The 15853-nt window shown below is 42.7% G+C and overlaps 1 protein-coding gene across 2 annotated transcripts in view; it reads right to left on the minus strand.

Annotated features, from left to right (window-relative positions):
- GNAQ (G protein subunit alpha q) overlaps positions 1-14507 on the minus strand; it is a 137512-nt gene extending 123005 nt beyond the window's left edge. Inside the window, exons 1-2 of one of the 2 annotated variants that reach the window (XM_072859149.1) lie at positions 14406-14507; positions 13204-13348 (exon numbers count right to left, since the gene is read on the minus strand). In XM_072859149.1, coding sequence (XP_072715250.1) covers positions 13204-13339 — 136 coding nt within the window. In that variant the 5' untranslated portion in view covers positions 13340-13348; positions 14406-14507. Of the gene's footprint in view, positions 1-13203; positions 13795-14405 lie in introns of those variants that run through there. The other variant, XM_072859148.1, reaches the window with a different exon arrangement.
- Positions 14508-15853: the final 1346 nt, after the last annotated feature.

Here is a 15853-nt window from a genome sequence, read left to right on the forward strand (position 1 = left end):
AGCCTCTATTCTACAAAACAAGGAAAAATGAAAAAAATAACAAAAGCAGCCTGGATAGGAGGGGAGGTAAAAGGAGAAAATTGGAATAGGTAAGCCAAAAATTTGGGAAATTTCACAAATTGTTAGTAGAAAGGGTCAAATGAAGAACCCTAGGGCTCCACCTGAGACCTTGCCTTTTTTTTTTTTTTTAAATCACAAAACACTTAAAACCACATTGGTCCCTCACTAAACTGCTGCTGTAGAACACTTAATATTTATTAACACAGAAAAAACATACATAATTTGCAAATTTCTCTTTTGTTTTTAGGGAAACACAGACCACATTTGCAATGACAATGAAAGAGCTTCCACTGTAGCACTCACTGAAGATAAATGTTACAGAGGATTTACTGAAGTTAGAACATTGTCATTCAGCAAGTCCAGACACCCCTTATCAAAGAGTTCTAGAAGCACTGGCTAGGAAGTCATCCTGCCTTGTAACTCTTGAAATACCACCCCAAAAAACCCAAAGGATGGGAAAGGGGTGAGGGAAAGAGACTGCATACCAAGAGCTATGCAGTTACAATATTTCAGATGGTTTGCTGTACGAAGTCAGTGGTTTTGAGGAACTAGGCATCTGCTAAGCAACTGATCTGGTGTCATACAACAAACCAACATAGCATGCATTAAATAACAGTTGTTTAAACAGTAATTATTAAATTACATAGGCAAAAGTCCTCAACAGACAGCTATCTTCCAAACAGGATTCCAGCAATATTAAGATCAGGGTAAGAAACTTAAATATCTTCACCCATGAGATAATTTTATGTTTTTATTCTATTACTGACAGTACTTGTAGGTGACACAAAAGCTGTGGACTGGTAAATTAAGAAGAGGATATGATGCTGAAAAGTAATTAGAATAACCTGTAGACCAGAAACAGGCAAAGTCTGTGCATCTGAATACTGTCAAATATAAGCTTGTCAACCAATGAATGAACCAACCCTGAAAAGCAATTATTTAGAAGAGTATTTATTTGAGTTACTGAGAGTATATTGAGTTGAGCAGATAGTCATCTAAACACGAATAGTTTAATGTCATGGCTCAGAATGCTGGTGCACTCCTTGAACACACCTCAACAGTGGTAACCCAACTAACAGAACAGAAATTTTACTCCTGTACTTGTAATAAAAAGTATATATACACATGAGTATCTAATTCTCATTGTCTGTACTACAGAAATGATGTTGAAGACTTGGAAAGGAGTCAAAAGACAGCTACGAGAATGAACAAAGGGTTAGAAAACCCTACAGAGTTAGGACTGAACTATGAACCATCCAGACTGAGCCACAAACAGGGGATATTGGAATATTTTCTTTTTGTCTTTGAAGTTGCTAATAAATGTAGTGTTCAAGAAGATGATTAATTTAAACCATGAGTAGTGTAGTTATTTTATTTCTTATATTTCATCTAATGTCAGAAAATAAATTCCACAATAAACAAACAGGTTATCAGACAGGTTGCTGGTGTTTTGTGGAACAGCCACATATTTTGGTTCAAAAAACACCCCACCCCAAAAAAAGAGACCCAACAAAAAAACCCAAACAAACAAAAAAACCCCAAACAAAAACACAAAACCCACACAAGCAAGCCTGAGAGCTATTGAGCACAGTGATATATACAACTAATGTCACTATACCCAAACTACAGTCTAGAGTGGTAGGCTGAAATACTGTTTCAAAAAAACCAGATACAATAAATCAACAAATAACCATTTGTCTTGCTTATGGCTCTGTTCTGATCACTTCCCAGAATTTTGGCTCTCTGTGCACATAAAAAACCTTGCAAAGAAATGGGAAAGTATTAGAGAAATGCGTGTCACTATGCCGAAGTAGCTTGGTATCATGTAAACAAGACAAACAAAACACAGGCACAGAAGGTGATGACCTGCTTCTCCATCTATGGATTATTTCAGAAAATATCATCAGATATTTTGGAGATATTTGAAGATACAAACAACTAAAATATAAAGCAAAGGCACTACAAAAGTACTGTCATGGTGGGTTTTTTCCTTTTGTTTTTAATGCTATTCTAACATAAGAATGTGCTCTAATGGCTTGACAAGTCATATATAGAGTAACATTGCATAATTACCTACAAAAAGAACACCTTCTTTTGCCTTTTTAAACAACAATAGCCACACATTTCCCCCCGTTTTACTGGTGTTATATTATCTAATGGGAAAACTCCACAAAAAAATGCAAATGTAAAAATGTAAGTACTATGCTCCTCACTTTACTACATGAACTTGTAGACCAAAAAAGTCTGTAAATCAAAAGATTCAGGCAAAGTATTTTCTGAGAATAACCAAATAAAAACTGCAGTAACAAAACTAAAGTGGTTGTAAATTAAAAAACAAACAAAAAACCAAAACACAGGCAGAAGAATGCCACTACCCAGAGAATGCTTGTGTCAGAAATTTCTTCAAGGGAAACAACTTAAAGGCATACATATTAACTTCACTGTTCAATGTCAGAGGTTTGCATATGTCATTGGGAGTACAGCCACAATTAAGCTATTAGCAAATTCTGTTCACGTTGTTTATCTGGTTTTGGTTCAAAGGCTAAAATCTTTACAGATTATCATAAGTCTAGTTCCTAACCCTAACTAGATTTAATAATTAATAGTAGCGTATTACTCTGTTGTACAGCCAAACACAGAACAAAACCACAGTGAATCAGAATTCATTATTATCATGTCCTGCAGATAAGAAGCAAGAATTAATGGAATTAAGTAAATAAACCCCAAGAGAACAAAAATTACTCTGGACAAAGAATGTTTCTAGATTCCTATGATCACAGATGGTATTGAAAACCAAGCTTAAATTATCACAAGCCAAGCCACCTTTAAAAGTAAAATATTACTGATGCTAACATGAGAATTAGATCAAACATGCAATTAGTCAGTTTACTCAAATTCAGTAATTCCAATGAACCTCTAGTCCTGTTTATAGAAAATACTCAATTTTGCATTTTGATGAAAGCAAATTTATTCCTCAATTGTCCATTCTGCCTTTCTATGAAATCAGCTGCTAAACCAGGAGAAACACTCATCTAAGTGATATCCATCTTTTCATGGATCAGAGTCAGTATTTATCATCTCCTTTAGTTTACTTATTTCAATGCTGAGATAAACAGAAACCATGAGGAAAATGAACACAGTACGAAAAATCTCATGCTATTTCTTCTCAACATTCTCTTCTCACCAATAAAAATGAAAGTATGTTTAGGTGCATTTTCAGAGGAAAAGAAATAAATAAAAAAAAATAAAGCATTGTTCCATCCAGCAATCAGGCTGGGAAGAGGTATAACATCTTTAATTCCCGGAAATTACTTACTACCAAAGCACTCTAATCATAGAATCACAGAACAGTTTGAGTTGGAAGGGATCGTCAAAGATCATCTAGTCCAACCCCCCTGCCACAGGCAGGGACATCTTTCACTAGACCAGGTTGCTCATAGCCCCATCCAACCTGACCTTCAACACTTCCAGGGATGGGTCACCTACAGCTTCTCTGGGCAACTGGTTCCAGTGTCTCACCACTCTCATCATAAAAATTTCTCCCTTATGTCCAACCTAAACCTACCCTCTTTGAGTTTAAAACTGTTGCCCCTTGTCCTGTCACTACAGACCCTGGTAAAAAGTCTCTCTCCATCTTTCTTATACACCCCTTTTGTATACTGAAAGGCTGCAATAAGGTCTCCCCAGAGCCTTCTCTTCTCCAGGCTGAACAACCCCAACTCTCTCAGCCTTTCTTCATGGGAGAGGTGTTCCAGCCCTCTGACCATTTTTGTGGCCCTCCTCTGGACTCGCTCCAACAGGTCCATGTCCTTCTTATGCTGGGGGCTCCCAAGCTGGACACAGTACTCCAGGTGGGATCTCACAAGAGCAGAGTTGAGAATCACCTTGATCAGCCTGCTGGCCACGCTTCTTTTGATGCAGCCCAGGATACAATTGCCCTTCTGGGCTGCAAGCACACATTGCCAGCTCGTGTCCAATTTTTCATCCACCAGTATCCTCAAGTCCTTCTCCACAGGGCTGCTCTCAATCCATTCATCTCCCAGTCTGTAATGATGTTGGGGATTGCCCCAACCCAGGGGCAATGCACCCAGCACCTTGTACTCGGCCTAGCTGGACTTCAAGGGCTTCACATGGGCCCACTCCTCAAGCCTGTCAAGGTCCCTCTAGATGACATCCCTTTCCCTCAAGCATACCAACTGCACCACTCAGTTTGCTGTCATCTGGAAATTTGCTGAGGGTGCAATTCAATCCCACTGTCTAAGTCATAACGAAGATATTAAACAATACAATCCCTTGAGGGACACCACTCATTACTCCTTTCCACTTGGACATTGAGCCATTGACCATAACTCTTTGGATGCAGCCATCAAGCCAATTCCTTATCCATCTAACAGTCCATCTATCAAACCCATCTCTCTGCAATTTAGCAGTAAGAATGTTGTGGGGGACCATATGCAAGGCCTTACAGAAGCCTCAATATATGACATTTGTAGCTCTTCCTTTATCCACTGATACAGTTACTCCATTGTAGAAGGCCACTAGATTAGTCAGGCACAATTTGTCCTTGTTGAAGCCATGCTGGCTATCTCCAATCACTGCCCCATCTTCTGTATGTTTTGACATATCTTCCAAGAGTATCTGTTCCATGATCTTAAGGCTAAGGCTAGGTTATAGCCTGAGTTTTGGCTTGAGTTTTAGTGTTGCCAAAGATGTTTCCCCATCTTGCGGGATTAAAAACAGTTTCACACATCATAAGTGCTTCTCATGAGGGATTTACATTAAATCATTTTGGCATGATGTTCAACACCTATAACCTCCCAGATGAAAACCCCCCACAAAAATTCACTTAAAAGGAGACTTGATGGATTAGGGGAATGGTAATGAGATACAGGGACTCTGGTCTCTAAATCTCTCTTTTGATAATGGGCCAGGTCAACGGTGTTCAAAAGTCAGTCAGACAGCTGCTTGGTGGCCTGCACTCTGAGATAAGCTACGAATCTCATCATTGTTAATGATGACCAGATGCATACATCATAACCACCCCTTATAAAAACTGGCAGCCTCAGGACAGGAGAGATTAAATTGGCATGAAGATTGTCATCTTTTTTGAAAATACTTCTAAGTGTCAGGTTCAATCAACACACACATGAAACAAAAAGGAGCAAAAGAGAATTTAACCAGAGCTATTTAAATGTACGTGTAAGACCGTGTGTTTTATTCTTTGGGCTTTTTTCTCCCAGCACAACTGTACACTGTCTCAGTTTCTAAGCTACTATTTTTTCCTTTTTACAAACAAACAAAAAAAGTAGAAGTGGGAAGTATTGTAAGAATCATTGTTTTCACTCCTAAAAGATCAACTGAGTTAAAGCAAATTATGCTTGTAACAAAGGAGTATTTTGGGGTTTTGTTTTGTTTTTTGTTTTTTTTTTTTTTTTTTTTTTTTTAATTGTTCCTTTCTGCAAACTACCTTTGAAATGTTTTCACTTTCAACATAAACATTGATTTCAACACCATCTAGACAACACAATCCAAAAGGGCAAACGTCAAATCATCCAAGTACCTGGATAGCTATATAAGAACCTGTTGAAGATACATGAATGATGCCTTTAGTTTTCAGCATTTAATTTCCATTGCTTTTACTGCTCTGGTCTATGAAATGAAGTGGCATACATAGTGCTTACTACATCCAGTATCAGAGTAAAATACATGTTCCATACTTGATCCTCAGTTTCCCAAGCCTGACCAGTTCCTAAAAGCACAAGGAATGATGGCATCTTTCCCAGCTTCTATGCATTTGAGTTTTTCTGGCCTTATAAGTTAGCAGTTGCTGCTACAGAAACCTTCTGTTTGACTTTCTGGCTGACTCTATTCACCCAAAAACGTGGGATGGAATAGCTTTCAGCATTCTTTTCCAACATTCTCTAACATAAGCAAGATAATTAACATTAACATTGAAGACTTAAGAGTTAAAAACTCTCCTGTGATGGGTTTATAGAAGAAGGAGAGAAAAGCAACTTTCCTTAACTTCTCACTCCATACAAGGATTCTTGCCAAAGATTATCTTGTTTCTTTTGAGATTGCAGCTGGTAGAGCAATGAACTAGCCTAAGAAGCAGTATGCTAGCAGCCAGTGAGCATAGAGCTCAAGTACAGTGACAGACATATTAACAAGACTAGGCAGTAATGTGTATTCTGTGCCATAAGAGCGAATACTGTCAAATCTAAAATATTTTTACCTAATTGAGAATTTCAAAAGGTACCTAAGACATGTTCGTTACATAGTACCTCAGTTTATACCACTATGATCAAGAAGAGGATTTATTTTGGTTGATTTCATGGCTATATCGTAACTAATCCAGTAATTTCTAAACTCTTGATTCCTGTTTACTGAAAGAATATGTAACAGGTCAGGTTTCTATCACATCCAATGACACCAAATTCCTACAGCATAGTAAACCTGAGCTCTTACCTTGGATTTAACTTGAAAGTGCCTAACCCCATCCGGAAAAAAAACCCTTCTGATCCACGTTTGGTGATACTTACCAAGATTAGAGCTGTATTTTCAGTTAACTTCAAAAGAGTTAAGAACCTAACTGCATTGATCTCTTCAGAGGAGAGAAGATTTTAGGGGGCGGGAAGGGGGGGGGGGAAGGAATATAACATATTTCAAATGCTGACTGCCCTTTCAACAATTTCCCTTGGGGAAAAACAAATCCTCGGCCAACAGACTTTTGATAGCTGGGGCCGAGTCTCAAAGCATTTCAACAAGGACCACCATGGCATTCTCCTAGATACAAAACAAAAGGCATAGATAATCAATGAGGACAGGACCTTGGGTAGATATTTAATCCATCTATTTGTTCTGAGACAAATCCAGACCCAGGGACTAGACAAAACTGTCTAGTCCTATTCCTAAGAGATGCTTCTTCCACACACAGAGCAGGTCAACCTAACTTACAAACAACATAGCTCCGAGATGAAAGTGTCAATACACAGCTCAGCTGTGCAAAGGCAACAGTGATACAGCCTCTATCTTTTCAATTTACTGAATCACTAGGGGTTTCCACTTTCAGAAACCTTCTGATGTTCTGCTGATTCAAGCTATGCACATATTACGCACCATCTCCTCTTCAGAGAAAGACGAACTGAACCACCATCGTGGAGCTCACTTAAACTGTATTGGTTCATATCAGTAGTCTGCGGGATGATTCTGCCTGAATGGACCAAAAAAGGAGGAATCTTGTTTGGTTGGTTTTATTTTTGTTGCTGGAATAGCCACACCACCTTCTCAAATGCAGAATGAAATCAACAACAGCACTCTTCTGTTGGCAACTGCATCTACACAGGGGTTCTGGGATAAAACTCTACTGTTAAACACTAAGCATAGTGTGCAAATTAAGTAGTTTGATTATTCCATTCCATTTGTCCTTTGAAAACCCACAAAGGACAAAAATCTGTAGACAATCACCCTTCAGTTTAGTCTCTGTATCAACATTACTTATTGGGGGAACAATGTGCTTTCAGAACATTTAAGATTTAATCTTTAATTTAGCTTGAAAAATGTTTGTGCTGTTCCTGGAACTCCCCCAGTAACTTTCAAAACTTAATTTCTAAAACTATGGTATCTCTTAGAATCATGCCCTCCAGTGTTAATGCATCTAACCCCTTTGCACAGAGTTCACAATACTTAAAGCCTGCTGCATGGTTCCTTGTTTGATGCTAAGAACACCACATATATGGCTTCCTAGTATTTCCTACATTCTAATTCTTCCTTGGTTTTGTACCGCTTTCCTGCTCTTCGTTCTTGCCAGTCAGAGGTTTTATAATTAGAGTAAATAAAAGGTGAATGCTGAAAAACCTCCATAATTTTATTAATAACAGCTGTTCATACATAGTAGCATTCCAGTGCAAGAACAGATTTTTCCTGAGTCTTATACCATTCAGCAGGGCAAGAAAAAATGCTCAGTGTTTAAAGTATGCTATTACTGCAACAAAGCTAATTACCATTAATCATACATCTGCTTTATAATGTTATTTCACACCTTCCTGGGATTAATTTTGCAGACATTGTCATATTATTTCAAAAGAAATGCCTCCCCCTGTGAAATTGCCATTGCCATTATACACCAACAAAAATAATTTGAAGCAGCTAGAAAGCAGAATTATTAATTCTTAACTTTGCAGCATACACTCAAATGTCCATTCTCAAGAGATTCTTCTGCTTAGCATACACTTCTCCCTCCTGCACTAATTCAATATTGTTCACCAATGTAAGATGAATTGGCTCTTTGACATATGAATAAAATTAAATTAGTCAGAATTCTTTGACTATGCAGGCCCTCAGCTAGTTCCTATTAACTTCAGTGGATGTAGATCACTTTTAAAGAAGTAAAACCAAAACAGCAACAAAACCCTTTTTAATGGCTGCAAAGAAAATATCCCTTCATGATGCACTAAAAATAAATAAATAAGTTTTAAATATGTTCTAAATAGATGTTCCTCATATGTTATCACACTGATATCCAGATGATGATTTGTCTTTTCCTCAAAAAAAAAAAAAAGTTAATTTTATATATGGACATATATGTCCATATAAGAATATATAAAGGTGTTTTGCATCCAGAATGAAATTGTATTTCCTTAGAAACAGCTTCTGCTAAATAAGAGATATTTACCAATCCAGTTACAACACATATCAAGATGCACATTAACTATTTGTTCATTTTACATTGTAAGTACGTACTGTGGTAGCTACCTAAAATTATTTGAAAATGTTCAGTGTGAGTAGGACAGACCGATACAAATACAAGTTAAAGGAAAAATATGGAAGCTTGCTTGTTTCTCTAGCTGAAGAAAAAGTTATATAAAATCAGTGTACTCCATTGATGGCTTAATGGACCCACTTCTTCAACTTATCTACAGAAAATCTAAGTCTTTGCCAATTCACCAAGTTCTGCATGTAAATCTTTAATTCACCTGACACAGGTATAAGAAAGTAAATGCATATATATCCTGCACACTTGCTGGATATTCACCTTATGTTCAAAAGCGTCTTTCCACTTAAGACTGGTTGCAATTCACACTAATTCAAATGGCTTATCTTCCACCTGTTTCCTTTGGTAACACATAGAGAATAAAAGGACACTCATATCAGGCAACTCTCTTCACTGACACATCTGCTATCTCAAACATAAGAAACACCTACCCCTTAAAAAAAACATGTTTTGCACATGACACAATACCAATAAATATGCCTCAAAATAGCAAATGCTGTCACACACCTCCAGTACTTAATCTGGCCAAGGTTCATAGATATGTAGGCATAACTAGTCATCTAGCATGATACTGCCAGATTATTTCCTTAGATACTCAAGGCATTTCCCACTGAGGAAACAGTGTATAATATAAATATATAAAGTGTACAGGCAACGGATGTCCAGGATTGAAGGTTTATGGCTACAATCTATCACACAGGCCCAAATGCTGCTTTCTAAGACCACGCAAAATTTCCATGGACAACAGGCAAAGTGATATACATAAGACTTGTATCTCTTATATATAAGACTAGTAAGGCACGCAGCTCTTACTAGTTAGCAATAAGTATGTACGTATATGCTTAAAATAAAAGCATGCAGAATACTGTACATTGTTTGGCATATACCAATATAAATCATTAAAGCACCTCTTTTTTTCCAATTATGAAAACAATGTAAGAGTTTTTACAGCTAACAGCAAACAATGGATGTATATTAACAACTGTAAGCTCTGGAGACCAATCATAGGGTTTTACAAAGTGTTCAGCAGTAATGAAATCCAGAAGAATTTGGAAAATACATGAGATCAAAACCAAATTCAGTGGAAGGCTGAATTTGTTCCAAAGTGCCTTAAACATTACAGCCAAGTTGTGCTAGCTGAACTACCACATCTTTGTAATATGCTTCAGCACTTATTTCTGAATTCTGGCTTTTCAGAATTACAATAGTAAAAACATACTTTGTCCTGTTCTAATCTGTTCCAAAAATTAAGCAATGATGTACAATAAAGTACCCAAAAGTGGTATTTTAATGTTTACTTACAGAGAGGGTTTCTTTTTAAACTAATACTTAAAAATAATCTTAGCATGCAGTAAAAGTTTTCCATAAATGACTTAGCATTTTAAACTCTTTGATCCCATGAAAAGTAAAAAGATATCATCATTAATACACATAAAGGGTGTACCCAGCACAGTGTGTATGTGTCACACAGTAACAGTTAGGAGGAAATTAACTCACTTTGCAAGGAAGCACTGTATCTTCCACAAGTTAAGGGCAAAAAACCTCCTCTACTGATTCAAAAATGTTAATTTTTTCTTTATATTTGCTACATATGTGCATTTGCACATCTAATTTTTAAACAAGAAAACAATCTGGCATAGATACACTTATTTCTGCCTTAAAACCCTTTGAGTTAATAATACCTTTCACTGTGCAGTTGTGACAAGTCTGAAGAACGTGCATGGTCAATTAACATGGCTCAGCTTAAACTGCACTAGTACTCTCCTTACAAGGCAAAGGATATGCGCCATATAAGTCCCATAATACTTTACAAAGAGGGACTGAAAAGTTGGCACTTCTGAAAAAAAAGAAAAAAATAAAACAAAACTGAACAAAACCGTGTTTGTCTATGTTTACATAAAATAAAATTAAGCAACACTAGTAATTTAAGTTTTGAGGGGGAAAGACATGTAATAGGACAGTAAAGGTCTGTTCCATTAAAAAAAAAAAAAAATTACTTTAAGCAATTTCACATGGTTTTCATGCTACCAACCTCACCGTTTTAATGACTACTCTTCTATTCTAAAATGGTTTTGTCTGTCTCATAACCATGCGAATGACCCACACAAACAACACAAACTTAATAAGCGAGCAGCTGCCTATGCTGGGGAAGCAGCGAGAGTGACAAAAAAAGAGTGCTGTCAGATACCTAAAATAAACCCACTAATAAAAAAAGTTTTCCTCAAAATTTGTTTATAAATTGAAACTTGAATCTCTACCCAACTCCACGACTCCAACAGTGGTTCACCACTATACTGCATTTTACAAGATGAGATCATTAAGTGTTAATCCAAACAGCTGCACATGCACACACGCTTTCAGTCAAACGTATGACAGAGGTTGAAAAGCAAAAGACAAAATATGTGTGCACAGTAACAATTTCTGTAACTGGGTTTCATTACCCGACTACACAGATACGCTGTTTAGTATGAGCAGCCGAACGTTCACCCCTCTTGGTCTCCAGTACATCATGCTTACGCCTTCACAAGCGTGTCAGAACTCTTGGTCTGCACTGACGCTGATGAATGCAAAAACCTTTCACACAGGCACTCAAGAGAGTTTTCCCCAACACTTTCTATGGGTCAGTTTCTCCCCTGGTCTTCCTCACGTCACTGCATCCTATTTGGTCCAAAGTGATGCCCTGATCTACCACCACTTCCCCTACCACTTCACATTACCAGTGGGAGGACCTTGCAAAGCAGTACAAGCTCTGCATTACTGACTGCAGAAGCGGATCTCTGAATTCCTTCTCTGGGTACTATATATTGGTCTCATTCAGTAATTTTTTGAAAACTTGGAAGAAGCCTCTAGCACTACCCCAAGAAAAATCAGGAAAATACAGAAACAATTTGGACCTGAGTAACAAGTCAAAGATGCCAACTGCCTCTCCTGAAGCGAATGTATAGCATTAAGTAATTATACTTAAACATCCATAAAATTAATCAGAAGCAAGCTATCTATTCCCTATTTTATCTTCTTTGTGAATCTTGAAACAGTCACAACATGCGCTTCCATCAACCAAAATGAGACAGGACATTATCACTGGGAGTGCTGCCTCTGTCTCCACCACTCCTTTCCCACAACAGTTAAGGATCCCAGCACCTTTCTCCATATCCTGAAGACAAGCTGCAGGAAACAGCATATTCATATGGAAGCACTAAAATGTATTCTGCCTTTTCCTTTCAACTCTCCTTACCTCACTGAAAAGGCAGTTTACTCCCCCAGTATAAATCACTACTTTCATATACATGACCCGAGACAAAAATCTTCAGCATAAACATCCCGCGTCCGCTTGGAACATCCCCACTCATCCACACACCAGACAGTGGTGCAGACATATTTCAAGGCCTGCGAGTCCCAGGGAGAAGCCCTGTTACCACAGGAGCGACACGACATAGTAGAGCACACTGGATACGGACAGATGTATTTGAATTCAAAAGGCTTATTTTAACACAAGCCAAATTTCTATCAGATAAACACTGCATACTTGCGGCTCCAAAATAACAACCTGTTTTAATTAAAGATAAATGATACAATAGATTTTATTTCCTGACCAGTGGGTGGATTCCGACGGTATTAAGATCCTGTCATCCTCCTGCCTACTTCAGGTTACTCCTCAGCTTCGCGTGTGCATCTGGGGCTTTACAGTTCCCTTTTCTTTCTGAAAACCAGTCTACAACCTGAGCATAAGCCCCTTATCCCAGTTTACCTCATTAAATAAAAATCACAACAGAAAATGCAACCAGTGAGCCAACCACCTTCCCGAGGCTCACAGAACAATGCAGATATTACACCCGCCACCATCGATCTGCACAGCAACTCCCCCTGCGAGTCCCTCCGTTAATCCGCTTTCTCGCCATCGCTCTCCCACACACACGCCCGCCGACATTTGCCCCCCGCCCCGCACCCCCTCACTCACCCGCCATCCTTCCCCTCTCCATTTTGGAAGGCCGTTCGCCCTCCACACCAAGTCCACCCGCAGGAGCCGCCGCCGTTCGCCCCGCCGATGCCCGCGGGCGGGCACACGCGCCCCGCCGCGGCGGGGCACGGCCGGCGGCTCCCCGCGGCGGAGGCGGCGAGCGCCCGCGGGCAGCCCAGCCGGCCCCGCCGCCGCCCCGGCCCCGCCGCCGGCTGCCTCGGCCCCGCCGCCGGCTGCCTCGGCCCCGCCATGTAACGCGCCGGCCGGAGGGAGCCCGGGGCGGCGGCGGCGATGCCTGGGCTGCAGCCCCGGCGGCACCTGGGGCGTGCGTGCCGGCGGCGGCCCGAGCCGAGGCGACGCGAGGCGGCCGGGCCGGGCCGAGCCCAGCCGGGCGGCGGCAGCCCGCACTCACCCAGCAGCAGCAGCTTCAGCTCCCGGCGGGCGTCCCGCTTGTCCCGGCGCAGCTGCCGCTCGATCTCGTCGTTGATCCGCCGGGCTTCCTTGGCTTCCTCGCTCAGGCAGCACGCCATGATGGACTCCAGAGTCATTCTTCCTAACTGGTTCAGACACAACCCCCACCCCCCCTAAAATCGCACGCACACACACACACACGCACCCCTCGCACTCGCACACACGCACCCCGCAGCCGCCGCACCGGCCCCAGGGGCCACAAGCGCTCTCTGCCCGGGAGCCCCCGCCGGGCGCCGCAAGGCAAGCGCAGGCAGCTGCCTCGATGCCACACAGGGGCGAGGAGAAAGAGGCAGGGCCGCTGGCGGCGCGGATCCCCGCTCCCTGCCGCTGACACCCGCCGCTGCCAACTCCTCCTCTCCTCTAAATCATGCACCAAACAACATGGAAACATCCACCGCGGCGGCAGCAGCGCTACCCCGCCGAGCCGCGCCGAGCCGCTCGCCACCGCCGCCCCTCGCCCCGCTGCTCCCCTTCCCTCGCCGCCGCCCGCAGCCAACGCGGTCCCGAGTGTCCCTGGCGGACGACACCCCCTCCGCCCTCGCAAGCGACCACCCCACCCCCTGTGGAAATGCTAATGCCCGCTAATCCCTCCCCCGCTCCGCACACACATTTCCCTGCCGCGGGAGCCCAGCTCCTGCGGGGCGGGCGAGCCCGCCGCTGCCCGGCGACCTCGGCGCCGCCCGGCGGGAAGAGCGTCCTCGCGGCCGAGCCTCCTTCCCGGCGGGGCGGCGGCTCGCCCTTCTGGCGGGGAGCGCCGCTGCCGGGGAGCTGCCGCGGCTCGCCCCTGCCCTGCCAGCGAGGACGAGAGAAGGGGCGGGTGGCGGGGATCCGCCGGGGAGGAAGAGGAGGCAAGCAGGCAGGCAGGGGCTGGGCGAGCCCGGCTTTTCAATGGCACGGCTCCGCGGGCGTGGTGAGGCAGAAATATGGCGGACCGTCTCTCCCGCCGCCTCTCCCGCTCTCCCCCCGCGCCGCCGCACGCCGGGGGCGAGCGGCCGGGGGAGCCGGGCCCCCCCCGGGATGCGGCCCCCCGCCCCCAGCCGGGCCCGGCGCCCCGAGGCCGCCCCCGCCCGCCCTGCGGCGGTGGCGGAGGGCAGGGGAGGGGAGGGGAGGGGAGGTGGGGGGAGAGACCGGGCGGCTTCTCACACCAAATGGCCGCGAGGAACGCAGCCTGCTGCGGTTCGTCCTGCAGGGCAGAGCTTTCCCTAGCGCCGGGCGCTGCGTTTGCTTTCGCTTCCTTTGTTTTTAGTCGGGGACGCACATTTTTATTCCCTGCCCGTCCTAGAAGAGAGGACTTGGGTTGGCAGGGACGGGGGGGAAATGTGACAACTGACGGGGGGGAGGGAAAGGGAGGGGAGAAGTACCTTCTCCACCTTCAGCCGGGATGGGAACGCGAAGCGGGGCACGCGTACGCCGCCAGGCACTAGCAAGCTGTTGTGCCCGCAGTGCTGACACCCTGCCTGCGTGGTTCTGTCATGTGCAGGGGCAAGGAAAGACGCTTGCCACAAGGGCGGTGGGACGCTTCCCCGCCTCACTGAAAGGAACCGATACACTCACTGCGTTCTAGATTCCGCTGCTGTAACCTCTCTTCAGCCAACGCTGGTCACTGGCCACCCGTCGCCCCGGCCCCGGCCTCGCTCGCCGTCAGTCCCGCTCCCAGCCCCAGTCAGGCTGTCCTCACGTAGCCTCCAGTAGCCCCCAGGGTGATGGCACCCAACTGGACGGGACCTGCTGACACAGCTTCTAGCTTTGTGGATTCATAAACTTCTCGCAAAATTCCCACACCTGCCCTTCGTCTGCCCACCTCCATATTAAACTTTGCATCTGGGAATGTTGCAGAATCTGCTGGGAAACTCGTACTAGCCTATGGAGTGGGTAGAGGAGCGCATCACTCTCCGTCTTCTAGCTTCAGGTGTGATGTCCTTTCCAGCACCTCTTGACATCTGCTTTGAAATTCATGTGCTCTTTCTTAAAACTCTTCATATGTACTGACGATATGAATTAAGTAGGGTCTGCCATAAGGTGTAAGACTAGGAGGGAATTTAAAAATGAGAATAAAATAATCAGGAAAATAATAGAGTCAATCAGTTTTTAGAGCATGAAAAATTTTTTAATTACGTTAAAGAATGCATGATTTCCACATAGATCTATATAGTATTTTTATGTCTAATGTATAAAAACAGTTAATAGAACTTGGAATTTTTTTAATAATTATGTTTCTTTATTCCAGTAAATTAATACATGAGTTTTAGTCAAAATTGTGTAATCCTAGTTATTAATAAAAAATTGTATTTCAGTCAAACCATCTTCTCTATTTTAAAACCTGTACATATGTACGTATATCTATGTATTTATCTATCTACCTTTTGGTCCCAGCTTAATGCATTAATATTAAACCCAGTAAAGGTTTCTAAAGATTTAATTACAGGGGCAGCTTACGTAAAAATGCAAATAAGTAATGAAAGGGAGGAAAAAAAAGTCTTCATTAAATTAATTCTCAACATACCAGTTTTCTTATAAAAGCCATGGCCCCAAAGGGTGAACATGGGTGCATGGTACAGGTCACATGAGATACTTGATGGATGTGCAACTGT

This window comes from Ciconia boyciana, chromosome 4 (assembly GCF_034638445.1).
Source record: "Ciconia boyciana chromosome 4, ASM3463844v1, whole genome shotgun sequence".
Classification (NCBI taxonomy): Eukaryota; Metazoa; Chordata; class Aves; order Ciconiiformes; family Ciconiidae; genus Ciconia; species Ciconia boyciana.